The 21,097-nt window shown below is 48.7% G+C and overlaps 1 protein-coding gene and 1 long non-coding RNA gene across 2 annotated transcripts in view; one reads left to right on the top strand and one right to left on the bottom strand.

Moving 5' to 3' along the window:
- Positions 1-11,146, bottom strand: part of LOC138480906 (uncharacterized) — a 145,931-nt gene extending 134,785 nt beyond the window's left edge. Inside the window, exon 1 of the long non-coding RNA XR_011274162.1 lies at positions 6,730-11,146. This is a non-coding gene — a long non-coding RNA (uncharacterized lncRNA). The remainder of the gene's footprint in view (positions 1-6,729) is intronic.
- A 938-nt stretch (positions 11,147-12,084) lies between these two features.
- NKRF (NFKB repressing factor) overlaps positions 12,085-21,097 on the top strand; it is a 63,423-nt gene continuing 54,410 nt past the window's right edge. Inside the window, exon 1 of the mRNA XM_069612708.1 lies at positions 12,085-12,630. Within this exon, the coding sequence (XP_069468809.1) occupies positions 12,293-12,630 (338 nt within the window). The 5' untranslated portion in view covers positions 12,085-12,292. The remainder of the gene's footprint in view (positions 12,631-21,097) is intronic.

Consider the following 21,097-nt stretch of genomic DNA (forward strand, 5'->3'; position numbering starts at 1 on the left):
GCTACTGGAAGCTACCCGGGTATCACTGAAGGGATGGCATAAAGCACTCAAAAAACATCACATCACGCCGGGCTTGGGACCCTTTACCCCAACGGTGCACAACCTAGATTTTACCTCGGGCATGCGGGCGGGTTCTGGGAAAAACTGGGGACAGGCACGGATGATGCATTTGAGGGATTTCTTTCGTGAGGGACCCACCTTAGTATTCGAAGACTGTAAGCAGAAATTCAGCATAGGAGAAAAAGAAAGCTATGCATACATACAAATAAGGCACTGGATCTCTCACAAGAGGTTAAAAAAAAAGTGTCCACCGGAGCCCCGGTGGGACTGGAGCTCAACCTGCAGGAGGGTGTACCCTTGAAAGCAGTAGCAAAAATGTACATATTAATAGATAGGGCACAATTCGAGGACAACATTTCATACAAAGACAATGGGGAGGGGGATCTGGGCACCCCCATCATAGAGGAGGAATGGAGACAAATATGGTAGAGGGCACAAAAAACATCTAAGTGCATGACTGTCAAGGAGACAGCATACAAAATATGCACCAGGTGGTACCTAACCCCACATAGGCTCCATAAAATGAATCCCTCATACCCCCCAACTGCTAGATGCTATGTGGAAATAGGGGAGACTTGTATCACATGTGGTGGACCTGTCCCAAGGCGGTCATGTATTGGAAAGAGGTTTTGGGACATATGAAAGAAATTACAGGGCGACAAGTCCGATGGGACCCAAAGGTAATACTACTGGGACCGAAAGTCGAAGGAATATATGCGGTAACAGGAAATAACGCCACCCTCATCACTCAATTGTTAATGGCGGCCAGGATGACCCTGGCCCAAAGCTGGAAAAACCCAGTGGGTCAAAATATGGACCATATTAGCAATGGAAAAAGTGGGAGCCCTGAGAGAGGGAAAGCATCTGAATTTTTTGGCAATATGGGACCCATTTATAGACTACCAAAGACAGGGAAGCTTACTACTTCACACCACGGCTAATGAGAGCGATCCTGAACTGAAGCCTCTTAAATGGGCAAGCTGAAAACTGGCACTGTAGACAAAGCCAAGGTAATCAAGTAACCTAAAGGATGAACAAACCATAGACAAGAGCAACCAACGACGCTGACGTCCGAACCAACCCAGTTAAGGGGGAGGAAGGTGAAGGGGGGCAGTAAATGTTGTGAATGTTATTATAATGGTTGCATTCTCAGAAGCTATGCACAATCACAATCTCACCTTCAAATTGATATGGTAAGATAAGTTACAGAGAATTGAGCTTGCGATACTCCGATGTTATGTAACCCTGATTGTTTGTGAAAATGAAAATAAAGTTTGGGGAAGAAAAGAAATGTATGTTTGTACGAATTGAGGAATTTTGGTGACAAAGTTTTTAATTTTGGAGTATGGTTTTAATAGATAAAGGTTTGTAATAAACTATGTTTCTAACTTAAATAAAATACTTTGAGACTCTTGACTATTTTGCATGTTTAGATTCAAAAATTGTCAGTAAGAGTTTTTTGTTGCTTTTGACTACAACATTGAATTAGGAAAACTTATTTGAGAATCATTGTGCATGCTTAGACTTAGATACCATCAGCAAAAGTGTGTTGCCGTGTGTCCCTGTCTCATACTGCATTTACCAAAGCAATCTCTCCCACTCTTGCTAAAACACTGCAAAATTGCGGGGTAATAACAGCTTGATTCGTCTGTTGCGCAAGCAAATGGATTTGCTGCTAAACCCTCAGCTAGTTTGATCCCATATAGACTGCTGACTCTATTTTATCCCCAGCAGTGTAACAAGCTATTTACTCAATATTTCCTGGAGTTCAATTCTGCAATTGTTCCAGTGCGTGATTACAGCAGGTCCTGTGTGTTCTTGTAGTTCTTCTGAACTACTTCTCCCAGCATAACCGGTCTTAAAACTATGTTGGCGGTGCGTTTGTAAGGCCGGTTATTGCCGGTTTGCATTTGGTTGAGGAAGGGAGTTTTCGGGACTGTTGCGCCTAGGCATCTCCCTACACTGCGGTTTTCCTCCCGTGTGAGCACCTCCTGGATAATTTCATGGCAGCTCATGTGGCAACTGGCCACCAGGTGGCAACTGGCCACCAGGTCGCAAACAAATGGGTGGATATATTATAGACATATTTAAGCATGGGACTGGAAACGTGGGCTACCTACAGCAAGGAATCTAACTACCAGAATTCCCAGAAGTGGAACAGGTGGGGACATCAAAAACTGTGACTAGTGATCATATGAAAGCAAATGATAAGGGGCCCTAGAGCAACCCTATAGACCTGCACACTACACAAAATTCAGAGGTACCATCAGAAAATACAGTCTCTATTACAACACCTGAGCCCCTCTCTCCTGACACTATTTCCCCTGCGTGCTCTACCGACAATGTATCCCCCTTAGACTCTTATACCTTAGTCCAAGGACCCAAAATGTTGTGGTGCATGCTACTGAACATGCGTTCTATGGTCAGACATGCCACAGACGCGTCAGAATATGTTAAAGACCATATGATTGACATGTGCGCCACTACCGAGATGTGGCTCCTTGCAGCCACAGGGCCATCCGTCACACTGGCAGTTCCTCCAGGATATAATATCCTGCGATCGGACCGTATAGCGGGCCAGGGGAGTGGGGTAGCACTTAACTACGACTCCTCACTGCGAATTCACCAAATAGGGGACATTACTGTACACATCTGTGAAATTCTATTAGATAAACTATCTACTATTCCAAATACCACCATAAACATCTTTTTGATATATTGACCCCCAGATAAAATGCCAGACTTTCTTCTTCGTCTAAGTGATGTGCTCCTCCTCATTCTCAAATCCTCATCTAAGTTGATCTTCCTAGGGGACCGGAACCGAGGGCTTGCAGACCCAAATGACAACATGGCCAACCTTGTCAATTCTACGCTGATCGACCTTGGCATTCAGCAATATGTCAAAACTGCCACGGATAACAAGGGAAGAGTGCTTGACTGGATGGCTACTCATAACATTGAGTTACAAAACATTGAGGTCTCTCCCTGTCCATGGTCTGATCACTCTTTTGTGCACTTTTCCTTGCCTTGTTCTCTCAACCAATAAAAAACACCAATACAAGGTGCTGGACCAAATATAGGAACACTTGTAAACTCACTGCTCCAGCCCTGGTGCTGCATTTGGCACCTGCGCTCGACAACTAATTAAACCTCAATAGGGCTGTTGACTTGGCAGAAGCATACCAAACCATCATGACAAGCGCAGTGTATTATTTAGCACACGAGAAACGGCACCTGGCAAGGGTCACTCCATCTAAAATATGGTATTCGGCGGAGATCCAAAAACTAAAGGTTGCAAAAAGAATGGCCTTTCAGCTTTGGAAACATGAACAATCAACTGATAATAAAACCAACTATTCCACTGCGGCAAAAGCCCACAAAACTGCTGTATGTGAGGCAAAACAAAACTCACATGATAGCAGTATTGATGGTGCACCCTCCAACACTAGAACTTTTCAAAATTCTAAAAAGAACTTGAAAACCCATGTCCAGTGGCTGATGAGATCACTAAAGATGACAATTGGTGTGAGACTATCCAGACAGTTATGATAAAAAAAAGTGGAAATTAATCAGAGAAAAGGTGTCTTCTAAACGCGCCCCCCTTCACGCTGAGGGCTAAGGACATCAAAATAAACCAAGCCCAACACCCCAGATTACCTCATTCTCGTATAGGGCTGTGACTGAACTAGAAATATCTAAGGTCCTAACCAAGCTTAAACCCACCACCTGTTAGGGAGACTGGTGCTTGGCAATGGCTGTTAAGGCCTACTCAGGGCACCAAATGTGTTAACTGTTCTTTCCGGGAAAGCTTATTTCCCGGCTGCAAACAGGCATGGATCTCCCCATTACTAAAAAAAATCCTTTGACCCTGCTAAACCTGAAAACTATCACCCAATTTCTAATAGTACATTCCTGCTAAAGATTTTGGAAATGGTTGCATATATCCTGATTCAGGAGTTCTTGGAACTCAATAGCATACTAGGGTCAAAGCAATCAGGGTTCAGGAATGCCCATATTACCGAATCCACCTTGTTAGATTGGATAATTTCTTTCTGTCTGGGCAGAAAGCTAAAGTGTTCTACAACAAATCAAAGGCTGAGGACTTTTCTATCTCATGTGGAGTACCCTAGGGGGTGTGTGTCTCACCCACACTCTTCAACATATTTACAATCCCTCTCTTTGAAATGCTGGAGGGCTTAAGGGTCGTTTATGCAAATTATGGGGATGATACCCAGTGTCTTATCCCGTTGTCAGGGAATCACGCACAAGACACCATCAATTTGCTTTATATGGAACTGACCATGAAGTGACATGTCAATGATATGATATGGAGTTTATAACGTGGGTATACACAAGTGTTTCAAGGCGCGACAAGGCAAGGGAGGGGAGACAGAGGACAAAAACCAACGATCTTACTAGGCCTAGTGACATTCAAATCTATCAAGTGCAGGGAAGCAGGAAGGGGAGAAGTGCCAGGGGAGGGGATGGGAGGATGGACAAGTGCAGGACAAGGAATCAGGAAACAAGTAGTGCAGCCAACGGGTGCCAAGTGTGAGTGTTAGAAGTACAGGCAACAAGTGTGTAATACGTGCTGGAGAGGGGACTGTAGGGTTACAGATACAGACCACAAGTGCAGGGGGTACCCCGAGGCATTGCAGGTTTGCAGCTGGACAGGCAGGGACCTGGGTCCGAATTCAGAGGGTTGCCAGGTGACCAGTGCATGTATCAGGCAGGAAATCAGCAGGAGAGGAAGAGAGAAGGCAGATGCAAAGGGGAAGGTCTTGAGATGCTTCCAGAACCGGAAATGGTTCTGCTTATGTTTCAGAGAGGCAGGGAGGCTCTTCCGGAGGGAGGCATCAGCCGAAGAAAGAACTCTGGCCCCACTCTTTGCTTGGAGAAGCGACTGACCCTCAAGGAGTTAGAGGAGCGAAGAGCTTGAGTAGGAAGATATTTTAGTGGAGAGAGTTGGAGGTATTGCGGTCCCAGGCCCCAGAATGCCTTGTGGACAATGCAGAGGGTCTTGAACTTGCTCCTTGCCGCCACTGGGAGCCAATGAATAGATTTCAGTGCTGGAGAGATACGATCCCTGGGCTTGAGGACAAGGAAAAGTCTTGCAGTCCTGTTCTGGATGAGTTGTAGAGGATGGAGAGCAGAGGCAGGTAGATTTAGAAAGAGGCTGTTGCAGTAGTCCAGCCTAGAGGGAACCAGAGCTCTGGAGACAGTGAGCTTCTGGGTGAAAGTGAGGAAAGGAATAATACCTCTGAGGAGGTGCAGCTGGTAGTTTGACTTCTTAGAGACGTCAGAGATGTGAGGAGAGAAGGAGAGTGAGGAGTCGAAGATGACCTGAGGTTCTTAGCCTCACAGGTAGGAGCAGGAAGAGGGCCCAGAGTGGGCGGCCAGAGAGTGACAGGAAAGGAAGTTGCTTGTAAGTCGATGAGGAGGATCTCTGTTTTACAGGCATTAAGGCAGAGATCATTGGTGGCACACCACTCCTGGATTGTGGACAGACAATTTGGGATGAGAGAGGGAGAAGAGGCAGCTCAGGGGAGCCCGAGAGCGAGCTGAGTGTCATCCGCATAGCACTGAAAGTTGGAGCAGAGGGCAGCTATGCGGTGGGCAAGAGGTGCCAGGTATTGGTTGAACAGCCAAGGAGAAAGATTAGACCCCTGGTGAACACCACAGGTAGAGAGAAAGATAGAGGAGAGGAAGGACCCAAGTCTCTTGGTCCTGGGAGGGTCGGTCAGAGAGAAAGGAGGTCAGCCACGCCAGGACCTGATCAGTGATACCCAGGTTATTACGGAGCTGGTTGAGCAGGATGGCAAGGTTGACAGTTTCAAAAGCAGAAGAGAGATTGAGGAGGATGAGGACAAAAGGATGGTTAGTGTCAAGAGCAGGTCTTCACGGATGCTTAGGAGAACAGTTTCCATGCTTCTGGCCACTCAGTGGTCTCGTCTCTAGCTCAGCATTCTACCTGAAGCTACTAGCCTAATTTAGGCCCTTTCTAAACCCTTCCAACTGCACCACTATTGCAAGGGCAATTCTCTGGGCTTGTTTAGACTACTGTGCAAGTCTCTTACAGGGCATCGGTAAAGGGGAAATGCTTTGCTTGCAGGTAATCCAGAAAAATGCGGTCCGCGTGGTGGAAGGCCTACGAAAGACTGATCATGTCTCCAAAGCCAGGCGGGCTCTGTACTGGCTCCCAGTGGAGAGCAGAGTCACCTATCGCACCCTTTGCATCACTCACAAGTGTCTCTACGGCAAGAGTCCACGCTACCTCATCGAAAGAATATGCTCCCCACGCACAGAGTCCTCCAATCTAATAACTCCCACCTTTTGCAATGTCCCACCTCAAAGCTGGCCATAGTTGCACAGGGACCCTTTACGCACTCTGCACCTAGATGCTGGAATGTCCTGCTCCTGGATTTAAGAGCGTGCGCCAGTCTCTCGACTTTCAAATGTGCACTTAAACGTCATCGGACTTTTCCACTAAGCAGACCCCCGCCACAGCTTCCTGACTGAGCACGATTCTGAGACATCCTTCTTGCGACATTGTTGGCCTCGGCCGAGTCACGTTTTCTGGGGAAGTGACAAGGAAGGGTGGAGGGCCTAAGGGGAGGGTGATGCAGGTGAAGCCAGTTTGGGGAGTAATGTTGTGAAATAAAGACGTACCTGCACTCTGTGTCTCTGATCCTCTGTTGGGCCCGCTCCAGGCTGGGGAGCCGTGTGGGGTAATCCGCACGCAGATCACGCACACTGCAGTCCTTGGTGGGGCAGTAAACTGGTGAAGGGGCGGGCGGCCTCACAAGGAATTGCGATCCCGGTTCGAGGATCTGAGTGGCGGGCGCACACAGCGCTGCATTACTGCCCGGTGAGGAAAGCAGCCCGCGATCCTGCAAGTCATTCATTTTCAGAATACCGGTGTCAGCAGGGAGGACACGCTGCAAGAAAGGTAGAGCGGTCTGTTCCACACGAGAAGTTGATCAGAGGGTGACTGCACTGCCCATGCCTTCCTGCACATTCCGGTTCAAGACACACCGCTCGTAGCTCCAACACATGTCTAGGACCGCGTGGAGAACAAATTCAGGATCCCCGATCACATTCAGTGAAAAACCACGCTGCGCCCACGCTGCCAGGGACCTCGTGGGTGATCATCTACAGGCGGCACATGCCACATCTGCAGCAGTAAAGTACACAGCACAACCCCAACATGTCGGGATGAGGAAAACCCATCACACCACCTGCAGTTCTACCCGTTAGGCTACAGGACAGCCTGGTAACACAACTGCCCACGCACTTTGATCTCTCTGAAACCAGCAACCGAATCCGGAGGTGGAAACAGTGGGTGAGGGATTTCGACGCATACATAAGGGCCACAGGATCCCTGGGAGAAGAAAAAAAGCACAGCCTACTCACCCTCTCCATTGTCCCCAAAGGCAGAGACATTGTGGACGAACTGCCTAGTGGGTCCACCGACACCTACAACAACCTAAAGACAGCGCTCACAGACTACTTTACACCCTACACAAATGTGGATTACAAACCCCACATATTCCACACAACAAAGCAGATCAAGGGTGAATCCATTGACACGTACGTAATGCGCCTGCGCATCAGGTTTTAAAAATTGAGACTTGAACAATTACTTCAACAATTACTCTAACAATTACTCTAACAATTACTCTAACGACGAACCTCTAAGATCATCGCAGCATGTGAGTGTGCAGATTTCAGAAGACGACTACTCCAGAAACTGCAATCACTGGAAGAGATCCTTCGCCTGGCAAGATCTGATGGGGCTTTAGCACTTCAATCAGAAACTGTCCACAAAACGGACGCGACGCCAACGCTCAAGGACAATGGGGAGCCATTCTGCTACCGCTGTGGTTACGAATTTCCCCACAAAGGCACCTGCCCTGCCATTGGCCAACAATGCTCAGCCTGCGGAGGGGACAACCATTTCAAGGCTGTATGCCGCATGTACCGCAGTCAAGCACGTGGCGAAGGAGGCAGTGGCAAGCCGAAGCCGAGCAGAGACCACCACAAATTCCTCTGAGAGCTACAAGCCAAAACTACGAGCCACCTTATCGGAAGACACAGAGGGAGGGGGGGAAGAAAGCCGAGCACCAGAAAGAATGCCAGCAGAATGGCGATCAAACAAGAAGACAAGCTCCAGGCCCAAAGGGCGAGCCAGACGGTACGTCCGTTATCTGGTAGAACAATCACAGACAGACAGACGATCCAGTGTGTCATCGGAAGAGGGCAAGAGAAGGAGAGAACCCCGGCGGGAGGAATCCAAATGTAAGGGATACCTCCTATACACTGGGGAACCCAACTGCAACTGAACAAAGCCCAATACTGCTCCTTCAGGTAAATGACAAGGACGCTGAATTCCTAGTGGACACCGGAGCCATGGTAAACGTCATCAGCAAGGAAGTATATACAACAGCCTCCCACAGGCCCCAATGCTTCGACCCGCAGAAGTGAACATTTACCCCTATCGATAGCAGACTCTGCTACCATGCAAAGGGTACTTCATGGCACAGTGCAAATACAAAAATCAGGAAAAAAGAATACCCATGTACGTTCTGAAAGTCGCGACAGACAGCGGGTGCATGCTGAGTTTCAAGGTGGCAATAGACATGGGTCTAATACAAGTTCTTTACCGGCTCATGGCCCACAAATACATAACCCGTCGGCCAAAATTGAACAACTGCTCCCCACCCGATTCAAAGAACTCTGCAAACTCAAAAATCGACAAATCAAATTACACATAGACACACAGATACCTCCCGTAGCCCAACACTACCGGGGCATCATGGTGAACATCCAGAAGCAAGTGGAGAAAGAACTGCACAAATTGTTAGCCGCAGACATCATTGAACCGGCGAAGGGGCCCACTCCATGGGTCTCCCCAATCGTCCCCGTCTCCAAAAGAGACTCACAAGACATCTGACTATACGTGGACGGACATGTGGCGACCAAATGAAACCATTCTAAGAGAATGTCACTAGGCCCTGAGAATAACAGACATGGTCCAGCTACTAAATGGCTCCACCGTATTTTCAAAAGTTTACCTGAATAAAGGCTACCACCAGCTGGAACTGAGTGAGGAGTCCATATATATAACGACATTCATCACGCATCTATGACTTTACCACTAGAAGCGACTCAGCTTCGGAGTCTCCTCAGCCGCTGAAATTTTCCAGGCTGAAATACATAACATCATCAAATATATCCCCAACTGCTTGAACTATAGCGACGACATCCTGGTGTTCGGGAAAGATCAGGTGCACCATGTTAACACCTTGACAAGAGTATGCACGGCCCTGGAAGAAGCACACCTCACCCTCAACAGGGACAAGTTCATTAAGCACTCTCTGCGATTCTTTGGTCATGTATTCTCGGCTCAAGGCATGACACCAGACCCTGAAAAGGTAGCCGATCTCACTGAGGCAGACCCACCGGCAAATGGGTCAGAAGTCCCGTCATTCTTAGGACTCGCCAGTTATTGCACCCGTTATATAAAAGACTTTGCATCAGTGAGAGAGCCTTTGAAAGCCCTTACGAAGCAACACGTGACATTCCAGTGGACAGACACGTGTTAACAGGCATTCGAAATCATCCGTTAAAGGACAGCCGACACCAAAAATATGGCCTATTTCAACACAGCGAGAGAAACTGAGTTGGTTGTGGACGCCAGCCCTGACCCGCATCGCACAAGAGACTGAAAATGATCAGGTTATCCAGACCATCTTTAGATGCATTGAATCTGGCAGATGGAAGCAAGCCAGACAAATGGGGGAGAGCATGAGCGTGGACACACAACAGGACATCGGGAGTCTGATGGCAGTAAGAGAGGAGTTGCCAGATCAGAAGAAGGGTTTCTACTCAAAGGTACCAAGCTCATCATGCCCAGGGCGCTACAAAAGAAAGTGCTTGAACTTGCACACGAGGGACATAGAGGAATTGTGTCCACAAAGAGGATGCTAAGTCAAAAGGTCTAGTTCCCGCAAATGGACACATACGTGGAAACGCTTCTAATACAATGTGCCACATGCGCAGTCATTGGAGCCAGGACACATCCAGAACCATTGCATATGACAGAATTACCTGAAAAGGCGTGGGAGGAGATAGCAATTGACTTCTTCAGACCTACTGAAAGGGGGGAATACATCCTGGCAGCAATAGATGAGTACTCCAGATTCCCAGACGTGCAGTTAGTACCGTCCACAGCCGCATACCACACCATGCCAGCACTCGACCGTATGTTTGTTGCTTTCGGTATAACGCGAGTGGTCAAGTCAGACAATGGGCCCCCATTCACTGGGCAAGAATTCAAAGCATTCACAGAATACATGGGATTCACCCACTGATGAATTAGCCCGCTGTGGCCTCAGTCAAATGGGACTGTAGAAAGATTTATGAGCAACATCAAACTGAATGTTCAGATTGCACGCCTAACGGGGGAACCGGTGGAAAAGATACTATACCAACTCTTACGAAATTACAGAAATACCCCTCGCAGCACCACTGGAAATGCACCATCAGAGGTGATGTTTGGGAGGAGCATTCATTCACAAATACCCCATGTCGTTGGCCCAGAGGACGAATACGAGAAGGATTCTGAAATGCAGCGACATGACAGGGAGGCCAAGGACAACATGAAGGAACGAGCTGACCAGGCTAGGAAGGCCCGGGGTAACGCCTTTGAAGTAGGGGATGTGGTAATAGTGCACCACCCCCAGACCTACAAACACACAGCCGCTTTCGACAGTGAGCCATTGACGGTTACTCAAGTCAAGGTATCCCTCATCATGGCAGAAGGCGAAAGGATGAAATTAGTTTGCAACTCATCACATTTCAAGAGGATGCCAGGAGTCATTGTGACACATGCCCAAGAGGAGGACTCTGATCCCAGGGAATGGGATGCCCCATATGAAGGAGATGGGGAGGATTCCAGTGGAGAACAAGAGATGGTGCCTTCACCCTGAAGGCCAAGGCACTCTCAGGTGAGCGAGACTAGAAGACCACAAAGGGCACGTATGGGAACACAGCGACTCATAGAAGAGATGGACTAGAATATTAGAATAACGCTATGAAAGGGGCAGGTTGTGACATCATTGGCCTCGGCCGAGTGACGTGATCTGGGGAAGTGACGACAAGGAAGGGTGGGGGCGGAGGGGCAGGGGATGCAGAGGAAGCCAGTATGGGGAGTAACATTGTGAAATAAAGATGTATCTGCACTCTGTGTCTCCGCTCCTCTATAGGGGCCGCTCTGTGCTGGTGAGCCGCGCACAGACCGTGCACACTACAGTCCCTGGCGGGACAGTAAACTTATTGAATTGTTTTTTGTATTATATGCGTTTGTTATGCCTAGCGCTGCAATGCCTGTGGGCCGCGTCTATGTGCTTTACAAATAAAATAAATAGTCATAGAAAATGGTAGTTCTTTTTTTTAAATAGTTTTGAATGTTGTATTGTTAAAAATGCTGCTCATGCTTTCAGTAAAGAAGAGCAAGCATAATACGAGCATCCAGGTCTTGAAATAGAATTACTTATGCACATTAATAGAAAGCATATTTCCATGCACACATACAAAGTGTGTTTTCCATTACAGGGTGTGTCTCTAAACACGCATCACAACACAGGAGCCATTTCATTTGGCTATACTATATGCTACCACATAAACACATTATCATTCTAAAAGTTTTTTAATTAGAAAGATTTGCCAGAACATAAAAATGGTGTAACATGCACAAAATTCGTACGAAGCGAATTCGCGAAGAATCATTTGCATCAGGGCTCCTTTCTGCTGAATAAAACGGTTAAACAGGAGTAATGGTCCTTTGTGGCTGTACAAGCCTCTAGTTGTATAGAGAAGTTAGTTGGGGGATTCTAATCGGATTGGCGTCAGAACCAGGACTACCGCACAACACGGCTAACTATACCCAAGAACAGTCCCGATATGCCAGTCTTTCTTCTATTTCTACGAACACGTCACAGCTGGGTTTAGTATTTTTATTTCACGCCTTGTGTCTTTCTTTTATTGCCATTAGTTTCTTACAATTGCTTCAGTCTTTCTCGAATGGAGTGACGTCGCCAGTGACGCTGCTTGACAATGCTAGCCACTATTGACCACATGTAGTATTATTATGGGCTTATGTGCAACTGTCACCGGTCGCTGATCATGGCGTGGATAAACCGCTCCCTGTGCTGAGACAGGTTACAGTCTCATGTCAGTGTTAGGGCGCCGCTGCTCCTTGCCCCCGCAAGCATCGCACTACCCAGAAGGCTATGCGAAGTTTGGCGGCCATCATGCTGTGTTAGGACCTAAGATGGCGCAGCGCGGAGCAGGCAGTGATCCGCCGGCAGCCCGGCATGGAGGCGCCCAGGGTTCTAACTCCTACGCTCACTTGGAGCTCGTACGCCAGTACCACGAGAGCGATAAGCAATGGGAGTCCCGCAAACAGTTCATCGTGCGGCACCTGCACAAGTACGAAGGGCCCGGCCGCCTGGACCATCTGCTTGCCTTGTCCATGGTATGGAGCAATCACGTATTCATGGGCAACCGGTAAGTTGCATTGTGCATGTACACAAGAGTTAACACTACTGTGGCATATCTGGGCTGAGGCCGATCGGACAGGATTTGGGTTAGCGGAGGGAAGTGGGGTTTAAGGTAAACCTAAATCGCTTTAGTAACTTCGAACTTGTCAGAGTCCTACAGTTATAATTGCTAGGAGTACTTATTTGCATAGTCTTTGACATCAAAGCAAGTGACGGCACATTACATCAGAGAAACGAACACCCCTACAATAACGGGAAATACCCACTGTTAAAACGAGATGTCCATGCTAACCTTCCCAAACCACCACGGATGCAGTATAAGCTATAATGCTTTCAGTTGAAGGGCAGGTTGATCATCATATCCCTCTTAGACTTGATAGACAATGGAGGGAAGCCACGTTGCTACATACCTGAGTACAACAATACAGTAGATGGGTACCCCCTACGTCGCTGGCAAGAGGGGAAGCAACTAGCAACAAAGCACAAAAATCAAGCCAGTGGATATGTAAACAAGTACACTGAACGGAGCACAATCCCACCAGTGGTGTCGGGAACGATCCCTCAATCAACCCCTCAGATCACTGTACATGAACCACAAAAGTATTTTTAAATAAGTTTCTTTATTAGAAAGTAAGAGAATTGGCCGATCTCTGCAACCACTCCTTTGCCACTGGAGATTTCCCCTCTTCTTTCAAGCACTCCCTGCTCAAAATGTCTTTTGCCGATTGTTTTTTTTTTTTTTTTTTTCCTCCATCCCGGCAATCTATCGCCCGATTTATATCACTCCTTTCATGGGCAAACTCATGGAGAAATTGCCCACCTTCCAGCTATCTCTCCACACTGAATCTGTTGGTTGTCTCCATAAACAGCATGGAAACTGCTCTCCAACCATGACTCTTTCTCTGTCCTCATTCTCCTCAAGCTTTTCTTCTGCTTTTGACACAGTGAACCGCAACATCGTGATCACCCGTCTCTGAGATGCTCTGGAGTGACTATCCTCTTTTTCTCTTGGACCGACCTTCCCAGGTTGAACTTGGATTATTCTTCTCCTCCATCACACTGTCAGCTTGTGGTGTTCCCCAGGGATCTATCCTCTTGCCCTTGTTTTTCAATGTTTATCTGTCCCCCTTGGCCCGCCTGATCTCTACCTTTTCCTTTAACTTTCAGTGTTATGCAGATCTTCTCCGTCGTCCTTGTTCATCCCCCGGATGTCTTTCCGCTCTTCAGGCATGGTGCACCTCTAATGATCTCTGCCCTAATGCCAGTAAGACTGGCATCCTTCTCATGGGGACCCCTTCTTTTCCCCTTTACTCTGACCAGCCTCCCTTGGTCCTATGCCCTCACCCCCTTGTGAGGCAAAAAGACGTGGGGTCAAATTCGACTACACTCTCTCCTTCTCTTCACACATCACGGACACCTACAAACAGTCCCATTTCCAACTGCACTTCCTCAGAGGTATTCTACCTTTTCTCACCTTCTCCCCCCAACCCCCTGAAAAGCTCTGTCTCCAGAGCCCTAGTTCTCTTTAGCTTTGACTATTGCAGCAGCCTCTTTCTCAATCTACCTAACTCTACCCTCTGCAACTCATCCAAAACAGGAATGCAAGACTTATCCTTGGCCTCAAGCCCAGGCACTGCATCTCTCTCTGGCTCTGAAATCCCTCCAGTGGCTGCAAGGATCAAGTTGAGGACCATCTGCATCGTTCACAAGGCTTTCTTGGGCCAATGCTCATTTCCTAGTACCTTCCTTCCAGAGCCCTCTGCTCGTCTGCTTCCAGTTCTCTGCGGGTGAGTCGCTTCTCCAAGCAGAGACTGGGTGGTAGATCTTTCGTCTGCAGGTGCATCCCTCTGGAATGGCCTCCCTGCCATAATCAGCCTTGAGCCGGGCCTCCTTAAGTTCTGGAAGTTCCTCAAGGCCATTGTTTTCTCCTCTTCCGTCTCTGCCTCTCCCCTGCTAACCTCCCGCCCCCCTCCCTTTTCTCTCTTCCTTCCCTCTGCTGTCCCTCCCTTCCTCCTGTTCAGTTACAATGACTTGCTGCCCGGTGCTCCTCTGAGTCATACAGGACACCTGCCACCTCCCACCCTATCGAGTCCCTAGCACTTGCCTTCAGACCCCCCTGCACTCCCACCTAGAGTTGTTCCCCTTGGAGGCCCTGCCTTCCTTGCACTTAGCCCTGGACACTGTTGCACTGGGTGCACTTCTCCCCCTTCCTCTCCCCTGCACTTCTTGTCTGCACACTTGCACGATTTAAATGATACTAGGCCAAGTAAGATTGTCTGGTTCTCCCATGTTTTCCCATCCATGACTGGTTGCGCCTTGTAACGCTTGTATATCGGCGTATAAATAACCTATCAATGTTTTGATCTACCTTTTGTGTGCAGTCCCTCTAATGTTGTTTACCCCATAATCTTTTTAGGAGCGTTCCTTTCAATCACGCAAGTAGTTTCCTGATTTTTAAAACTGGGCTTTGGATATGTGTCCTCAAATTTACGGGGAGATCTTATTTTCCATGAACAAATTGAAGAAGCAGGCCATTAGTGAGCATGCTCGCCTGACTGTTACCTTTGCCAGTTCATCCCAGAATGCCAGAACAATTGTTCAATGCCACTGGCATGTGCTCAAGATCGATAAAGACCTAGCATCATTTTTGGCATCACGGCCCGTATTAACATTTAGACGAGCCCAGTCTTTGAAAGATACATTGGTGAGGAGTTTTTTGCTGCCTTTGTCCAAGAATGCGTCCCATGGTACTTGGCTTCCTTCCACCCCATCTGGGTTTGTGAAATGCTATAAATGCAAAGTGTGTTCTCATGCTATTGCATAGAGATCCTATAATGCCTTGCTGTTGTGGCTCCGAACTGGAGGTGAACTTCCAGCGTTGTGAAATGTGCGACTTTGCTCAAATTGTATTGTATTTGGTTATTTATATAGCGCTCTTTCCCCATTTGTATAGCCTCAATGTGCTTTGTGGTTGGAACGCCCTCAGTGACAGCCGTCCATGTGCTGGAAAATTCTAAGGAGTTAGATTAGGAGGTGCATTTTCACCGGTCTAGTCCTTGGGTGGCTTGCTAGGCTCATCTAAGCAGCCCAACAGAGGTCAGGCACGTGGGTGGGCATTGTTGGTGGTTTGCGATAGAATGCTAGTGTTGGGAGAGTCGATGTGTGGCCAGCTATACCGAATTTCTTTAGTTGGTAGTCGCTGTATGCTATTGGCAGCAGTGTTGAGGTAAGTTGGATATTTTAGTGTGGACGGCTAAGTGTGGTGCTAGACCGGAAAGCCTAGCCATAGATGCATTCTACGGTGCGTGGATGGTTGGCTGTACCTGCGGCTGGTGTCACACAGATGTAGTGTAAGGTATACATACCGTAGTCTTTGGAGTTATTCGGCTGGAGCGATCTTTGTTCAGTGTGGGTGGCGTGGTCTCACTGTTCATGGTCTCTAGTGTGAGGGTCTGAGAGGCAGTGAGCGTGGGTGAGTTTGTTGTGCGGTGCCTCAGCAAAGGCTTCTGCCTTCCCTGGTATTTTTGTCTCGTTAGTCATGGTCTCTCTTGTGCGAGGGTCTGAGGGTGGGCGGTGCACAAAGGCTGCTGGCTTCACTGGTATGTTTGTCAGGTAGCACTGGTGTGCATGTGGTGCAAGCGTCAGGTGAGCCCCCGCGAAAGCTGCCGGTCACTGTGTTGTAGTTGATGTAAGAGGGTTTTGGGTTCGGCAGTGTAGTTTCAAGGAATGAGAGTTCAGGGGGATATTTATTTTATTTTTTTGGTGCCTTTCTGCGTTTGATAGTTTTTCAGTGTTGCGAAAGCGTGAGGTTATGGAGTTCCAGATTATTGACGCTCTGTCGGGCAAGGTCTCTTGGGTTCGAGTGCATGGGCGGTGAGGGTGTTCGAGTTTATTAAGTTGTGGTCCAGCAAAGGCTGGTGGCTTCCCTGGTGTACTTGTTAGGTGATGAATGTTGTGTAAGGGGGAAAGTATGTAAGGTGAGCCGCTGCGAATGTTGTCGACCTCTGTGTTGTAATTGGTGTAAGGGTGTCCTGTCCTGATTGGCAGGCCTGACTGGCTTCACGGTGGGTTTTCGAGGGAGGGGGGGTGGTGTTCAGGGTGGGATATTATCGGAAGAGCCATCATTTTAGGGCCTTTCTGAATTTCAGATGGTTTTCAGTATTGGTGTATATGCGTAGGGAGTTCCAGCTGATTGGCGCTTGGACGGAGAAGGAGGATCCGCCCAGCCTCGAAGATGTGAGTTGGGACCACTAGTTGAATTGCTGTGCGAGATCTGAGGTTCATTGAATGCTGGTAGGCCATGATTTTGTTTCGAAGGAAATCCGTTCCAAACTTGTGTTCGGCTCGGTGGTTGATGCACATGGCTTTAAGGTAGTGCATCAACCAATCTGGAGCCAGTGGAGTGAGCAGGCGTGCTGCTGCGTTTTGGATTCTTTGGTGTTAGTTGAGATGTTGGGGTGCCTAGGAAAAGGCTGTTTGCGTAATCTGGCCGGGATAGGATGATGGAGTTGATGGCCGACAAGCAGGGGAGGGGGTAGGTGAGGTAAGGGAAGATACGTCTGAGAATCTGTTGCTGGAAGAAGCAGGTTTTAGATACGGTAGTGGTGTGTTGGGTGAGGGATAGGTCTGAGTCCAATGTGCTTCCCAAGTCTTTTGCCACGTTGGAGATTGCCGGTGCTTGTCCTAGGGCTTGAGGCCATGGAATCGGTTGGGGGAGGAGGGCAGTTTTCTTGCAGACTAGGATTTCAGTTTTCCCCGGATTGAGGATGAGGTGGTTGGTTGTCATCCAGTGGTCAATATCAGAGAGGCAGGACAACCGGTCTGGACAGCCAGAGCTTTGAGATTTTGGGCTTTTGAGGATGATCTGGGTGTCCATATTTGTAGCAGGTAAGGTTATATGAGTGGATGATTGCGGGTGGGGGGTTTTAGGTAAAAGTTGAAAATTAGGGGAGGGGGTAGGGATACTCCTTGTGCGACCCATTCCTTACTGGTCGCGGTGTGGAGGTGCATGATTTGTGATAAATTTGAGCTATCGAAGGCTGCAGAGAGGTCCAGCAGGATGAGAACCGCACAGCCGTCTGCGTCGGCTGCTCTTTTTGGGTCGTCCCAGATGGAGACTAGGGCAGGCTCCTGTTCCCCTTACTGGTCTGAAACCTGATTGTGCTGGGTCTAGGAGATTGTTGGCTGCGGCAAATTGGCCAAGCTCTTTGTAGGCCACGCTGTCAATCGGTTTGGCGATGAAATGCGTATTGGAGATGGGCCGGTAGTTTTGGGGGTGGTGTGTCAAGAGTCCATTTTTTGGGAATGGATTAGGTGTAGCACGTTTTTAGGGCTTTCATGAAGGATCCTGTTGTGAGCGAGTAGTCAAGGATTGCTCGTGCGACGTTGCCTGCACAGGTGGTTAGTATTTTTTTGGGCATTGTGGGTGGGCACATGTCTTCCAGGGAGCCTGACTAACGGCTGACTGCTACCAGCGACGGGAATTCTTCATGTGTGATGGCAGAGAAAGAGTCCAAGAAGGTTGTGATTGTGGCGAGGTTTGTGTGAGGGGCGGTGGCGGTAGGATTTTTAGTTTGGCGATGATGATGTTGTCTTTGGTTGGCGGCATTGTAGAAGTGAAGCGAGAGGGGGTGTCGCCTAAGGCCTGGGAGCTTGGAGTGGACAGGCGATGAGCATGAGGGGGATTTGAATTCTGCTATGATTTTATGTAGTTCCTTACTTGGGTTGGATTTGGTTCCCATAGAATGATTTCTTGCTTTTTCTGATTTACGATCTGTACATTCTGGTTGTCCTTGCTATGGCGGTTTTGTTTTGGGCTGAATGCTCTGCTCTCCAGGCTCTTTCCAGATGGTGCTTGAGAGTTTCGAGATTGAGGTGAACCACCTCGGCGATGGCCCCGATCTCTGCGAGGAACATTTTGACTGGGTGAGGAATTTGAGGGCATTGGTAAGCCAGAGGTCTAAGGAATCTATTGCTGGGGGTCCTTCCGTGAGGAAAAGTGAGTTGCGGAGTGAAAAGTCAAGATCTGGGGTGATTACCACTTTGTTCCATAGTGGTAAAGTAGTGGGGCGTTTGGTGGTGGATGTGGGATGTTGGACCCTGACCCCAGTGATGAGTGGTATGGTGAAACGGTGCTGAGCGATCGGACCATGATAGGGGGTGGGTGCGGGGGCTAGGTAGATAAGTGCTGAATATTGCGGCGAGTGTGGCCTCTCGTGTGAGTGGATGTGTGGTGTTTCAGATTGAGTGATCTGGTCGTAGGGTTTGATGTGGAGTCGAACCATATGTTGAAGTCTCCTAGGATGGTGAGGGTTTGGTGTAGGATGAGGTCAGTGCTTCACCAACCAGATTTGCAAAGTTTTTGTTATAGCCGGGGGGGGGGGGATTTGTAGATGAGTAGGAAGCTGTGTGGGGCAGATGGTGCGAGTTGGAGTTTTACCAGGAGGGATTCGTAGTCTGTGGTGCTGGCGGAGGTCTCTTTGGTTATTAGCTTGAATTGGTCTTTGTGTAATAATTCAAGCCCTCCTCCCCTTCGTGATCTGTTTCGAACGGTGGGAATGTAACCCAGTGGAAAAGTCTTGCGCGTGAGGTGTTAGTAGTCCTCCGAGAACCAGGTCTCAGTAATGAATAGGTTGTCTGGGTTTTCTTCTGTGATGAGGTCGTAGATGTGGCGTTTGTTTTTTGGAAACTGACCTGGTGTTGATGAGGCTGCAAGATATTTGGTGGGATGCCTTAGTGGGTAGAGTTGGGGGTGAGAGGTGGTGTCTGCTGTGGGGATTGGCAGTGGTGGGATGAAAAGGGGGCAGGTGGAGTGCAGGAAAGAGGGAACAGGTGGGCAATAGGGGATGGGGCGAAGAGCTAGGGTTGGGTGCGGGCGGTTAGGCTTCGCTCCTGTAATGCGGTGGTTGTGAACTGCCGGAGAATGGGTGATGCTAGGGAGTGTGGGGGGGGCATTGGGTACCTTCAGTCTCGCCCTTTCCTTGCATTATGGGCAGTCATGGGTGTATGGGAGAGAGTTGGTGGTTCTCTGGTGAATGGGGTATTGGCTAGAGCTTCCCTTGCTGCCCGAATGGTGGGGAGGTGGGAGTTGGGGGTGGTGTGTGGTTGATTGGGGAGAATGTGAGTGGGCAGTGTCGAGGGTTGGCTGCTTGCGTGTTTGGAGTGCGATAGGCATATTAGGTGTCTTGCTGCATTCTCTGGTGTGTTTCGTTGGGGGGCTGGGGGTACTCTCTTATCAGTCTCTCAATCTTTCCGCGCTTATTTGTGTGGAGCGGATCTATGGCTGGGGGAGAGTGAAAGTTTGAGGGGGGTGGGGGAACAAAGCGGGTGAAGGATGCAAGTTAAAGGGGCACTGTGGAAGGGTGGTGGGCTTTGTGATGGCGGGGCAGTGAAAGACTGAAGTGGGTCTCGTTGGGGCTAGTGGTGTGCCAGGGAGCTGCACTGTTGTGGCCTGTGAGTGACATGGCATCTAGATGACTGTTAAGGGTTGAGGCCTAGTTTCACAATGCAGTTTGAGTACAAGGTACAACCGAACTACCTTTGTGTACAAGGTGATCACAGCTATTGAGTGTCCTGTACAATGGGAGAGAGAGAGGGAGGCAGAGGAAAGTAATCACAGTATTGTACAGGTGTAGGTATGTTTGCTAAATGTCCGGATTTCCAGGGTAGAGTAATTGCTCTACTCCCCACCCAGGCCACAATTGTACTAGTCGCTGCTGGTTGACGGCTGGCCACTGGCTTCCCCTGCTCACCTGCAGACACGATGTGCAGCCGCCTCTGTTGGAGCTGCCCTTAGCCACACGGGCTGCACGGCAGAGGGCTGCTTTGTGAGGGTCAGTTATGATCTAGATGGAGCCCCAATCGGGGACGGAGGGCGGGCTGGGAGGCGAGATGTGGAGGGAAACACGGAAGGCTGAGGGAGGCTACACTGACCGCAAACGGGCCTGAGGGGCACCACAAATCAGGTGACAGTATGAAAACTAGAGGCCCAGGAGGGTCCGAGGCACAACTCGCCAGAATCGGCAGATAAAAAATGGGGGAGTGTGCGTGCAATGCGGGCCGGTAGGCTCAGCTGCTTGAATGAAAAGCACCAATCGGAGACGGAGGGTGGGCTGACAATATATGCGCAACTTGGTGGCAATAATCGTTCTGGTATCCAATGTAAGGGCAAGATGCAGGAATTTTGTTCTAGGTGATATTCTGAAACCTTATTGAAAAAGTGAATCCGTCCATTGCAGAACTCCTGGATTGTCTTCTAATTATGCACTGAAGAGGATCCAGTGTTATGGGCTTTAAGCCTGTTAGTATCTGGTGCCAAAATTCAAAACGGGTAATAGGATGCAGCCTGTAAGCTATCGTCCCATTTCCCTTTTGGATGTTGGGAGAAAGATCCTTCCATCTATAGTCCTAAAAGACTTAAACGAGTAGGCTCAAGAATCTGATCATTTAGGCCGAAACTAATTTGGCTTTCGCAA

Source organism: Ambystoma mexicanum, chromosome 5p (genome assembly GCF_040938575.1).
Source record: "Ambystoma mexicanum isolate Mex_15411 chromosome 5p, UKY_AmexF1_1, whole genome shotgun sequence".
NCBI lineage: Eukaryota > Metazoa > Chordata > Amphibia > Caudata > Ambystomatidae > Ambystoma > Ambystoma mexicanum.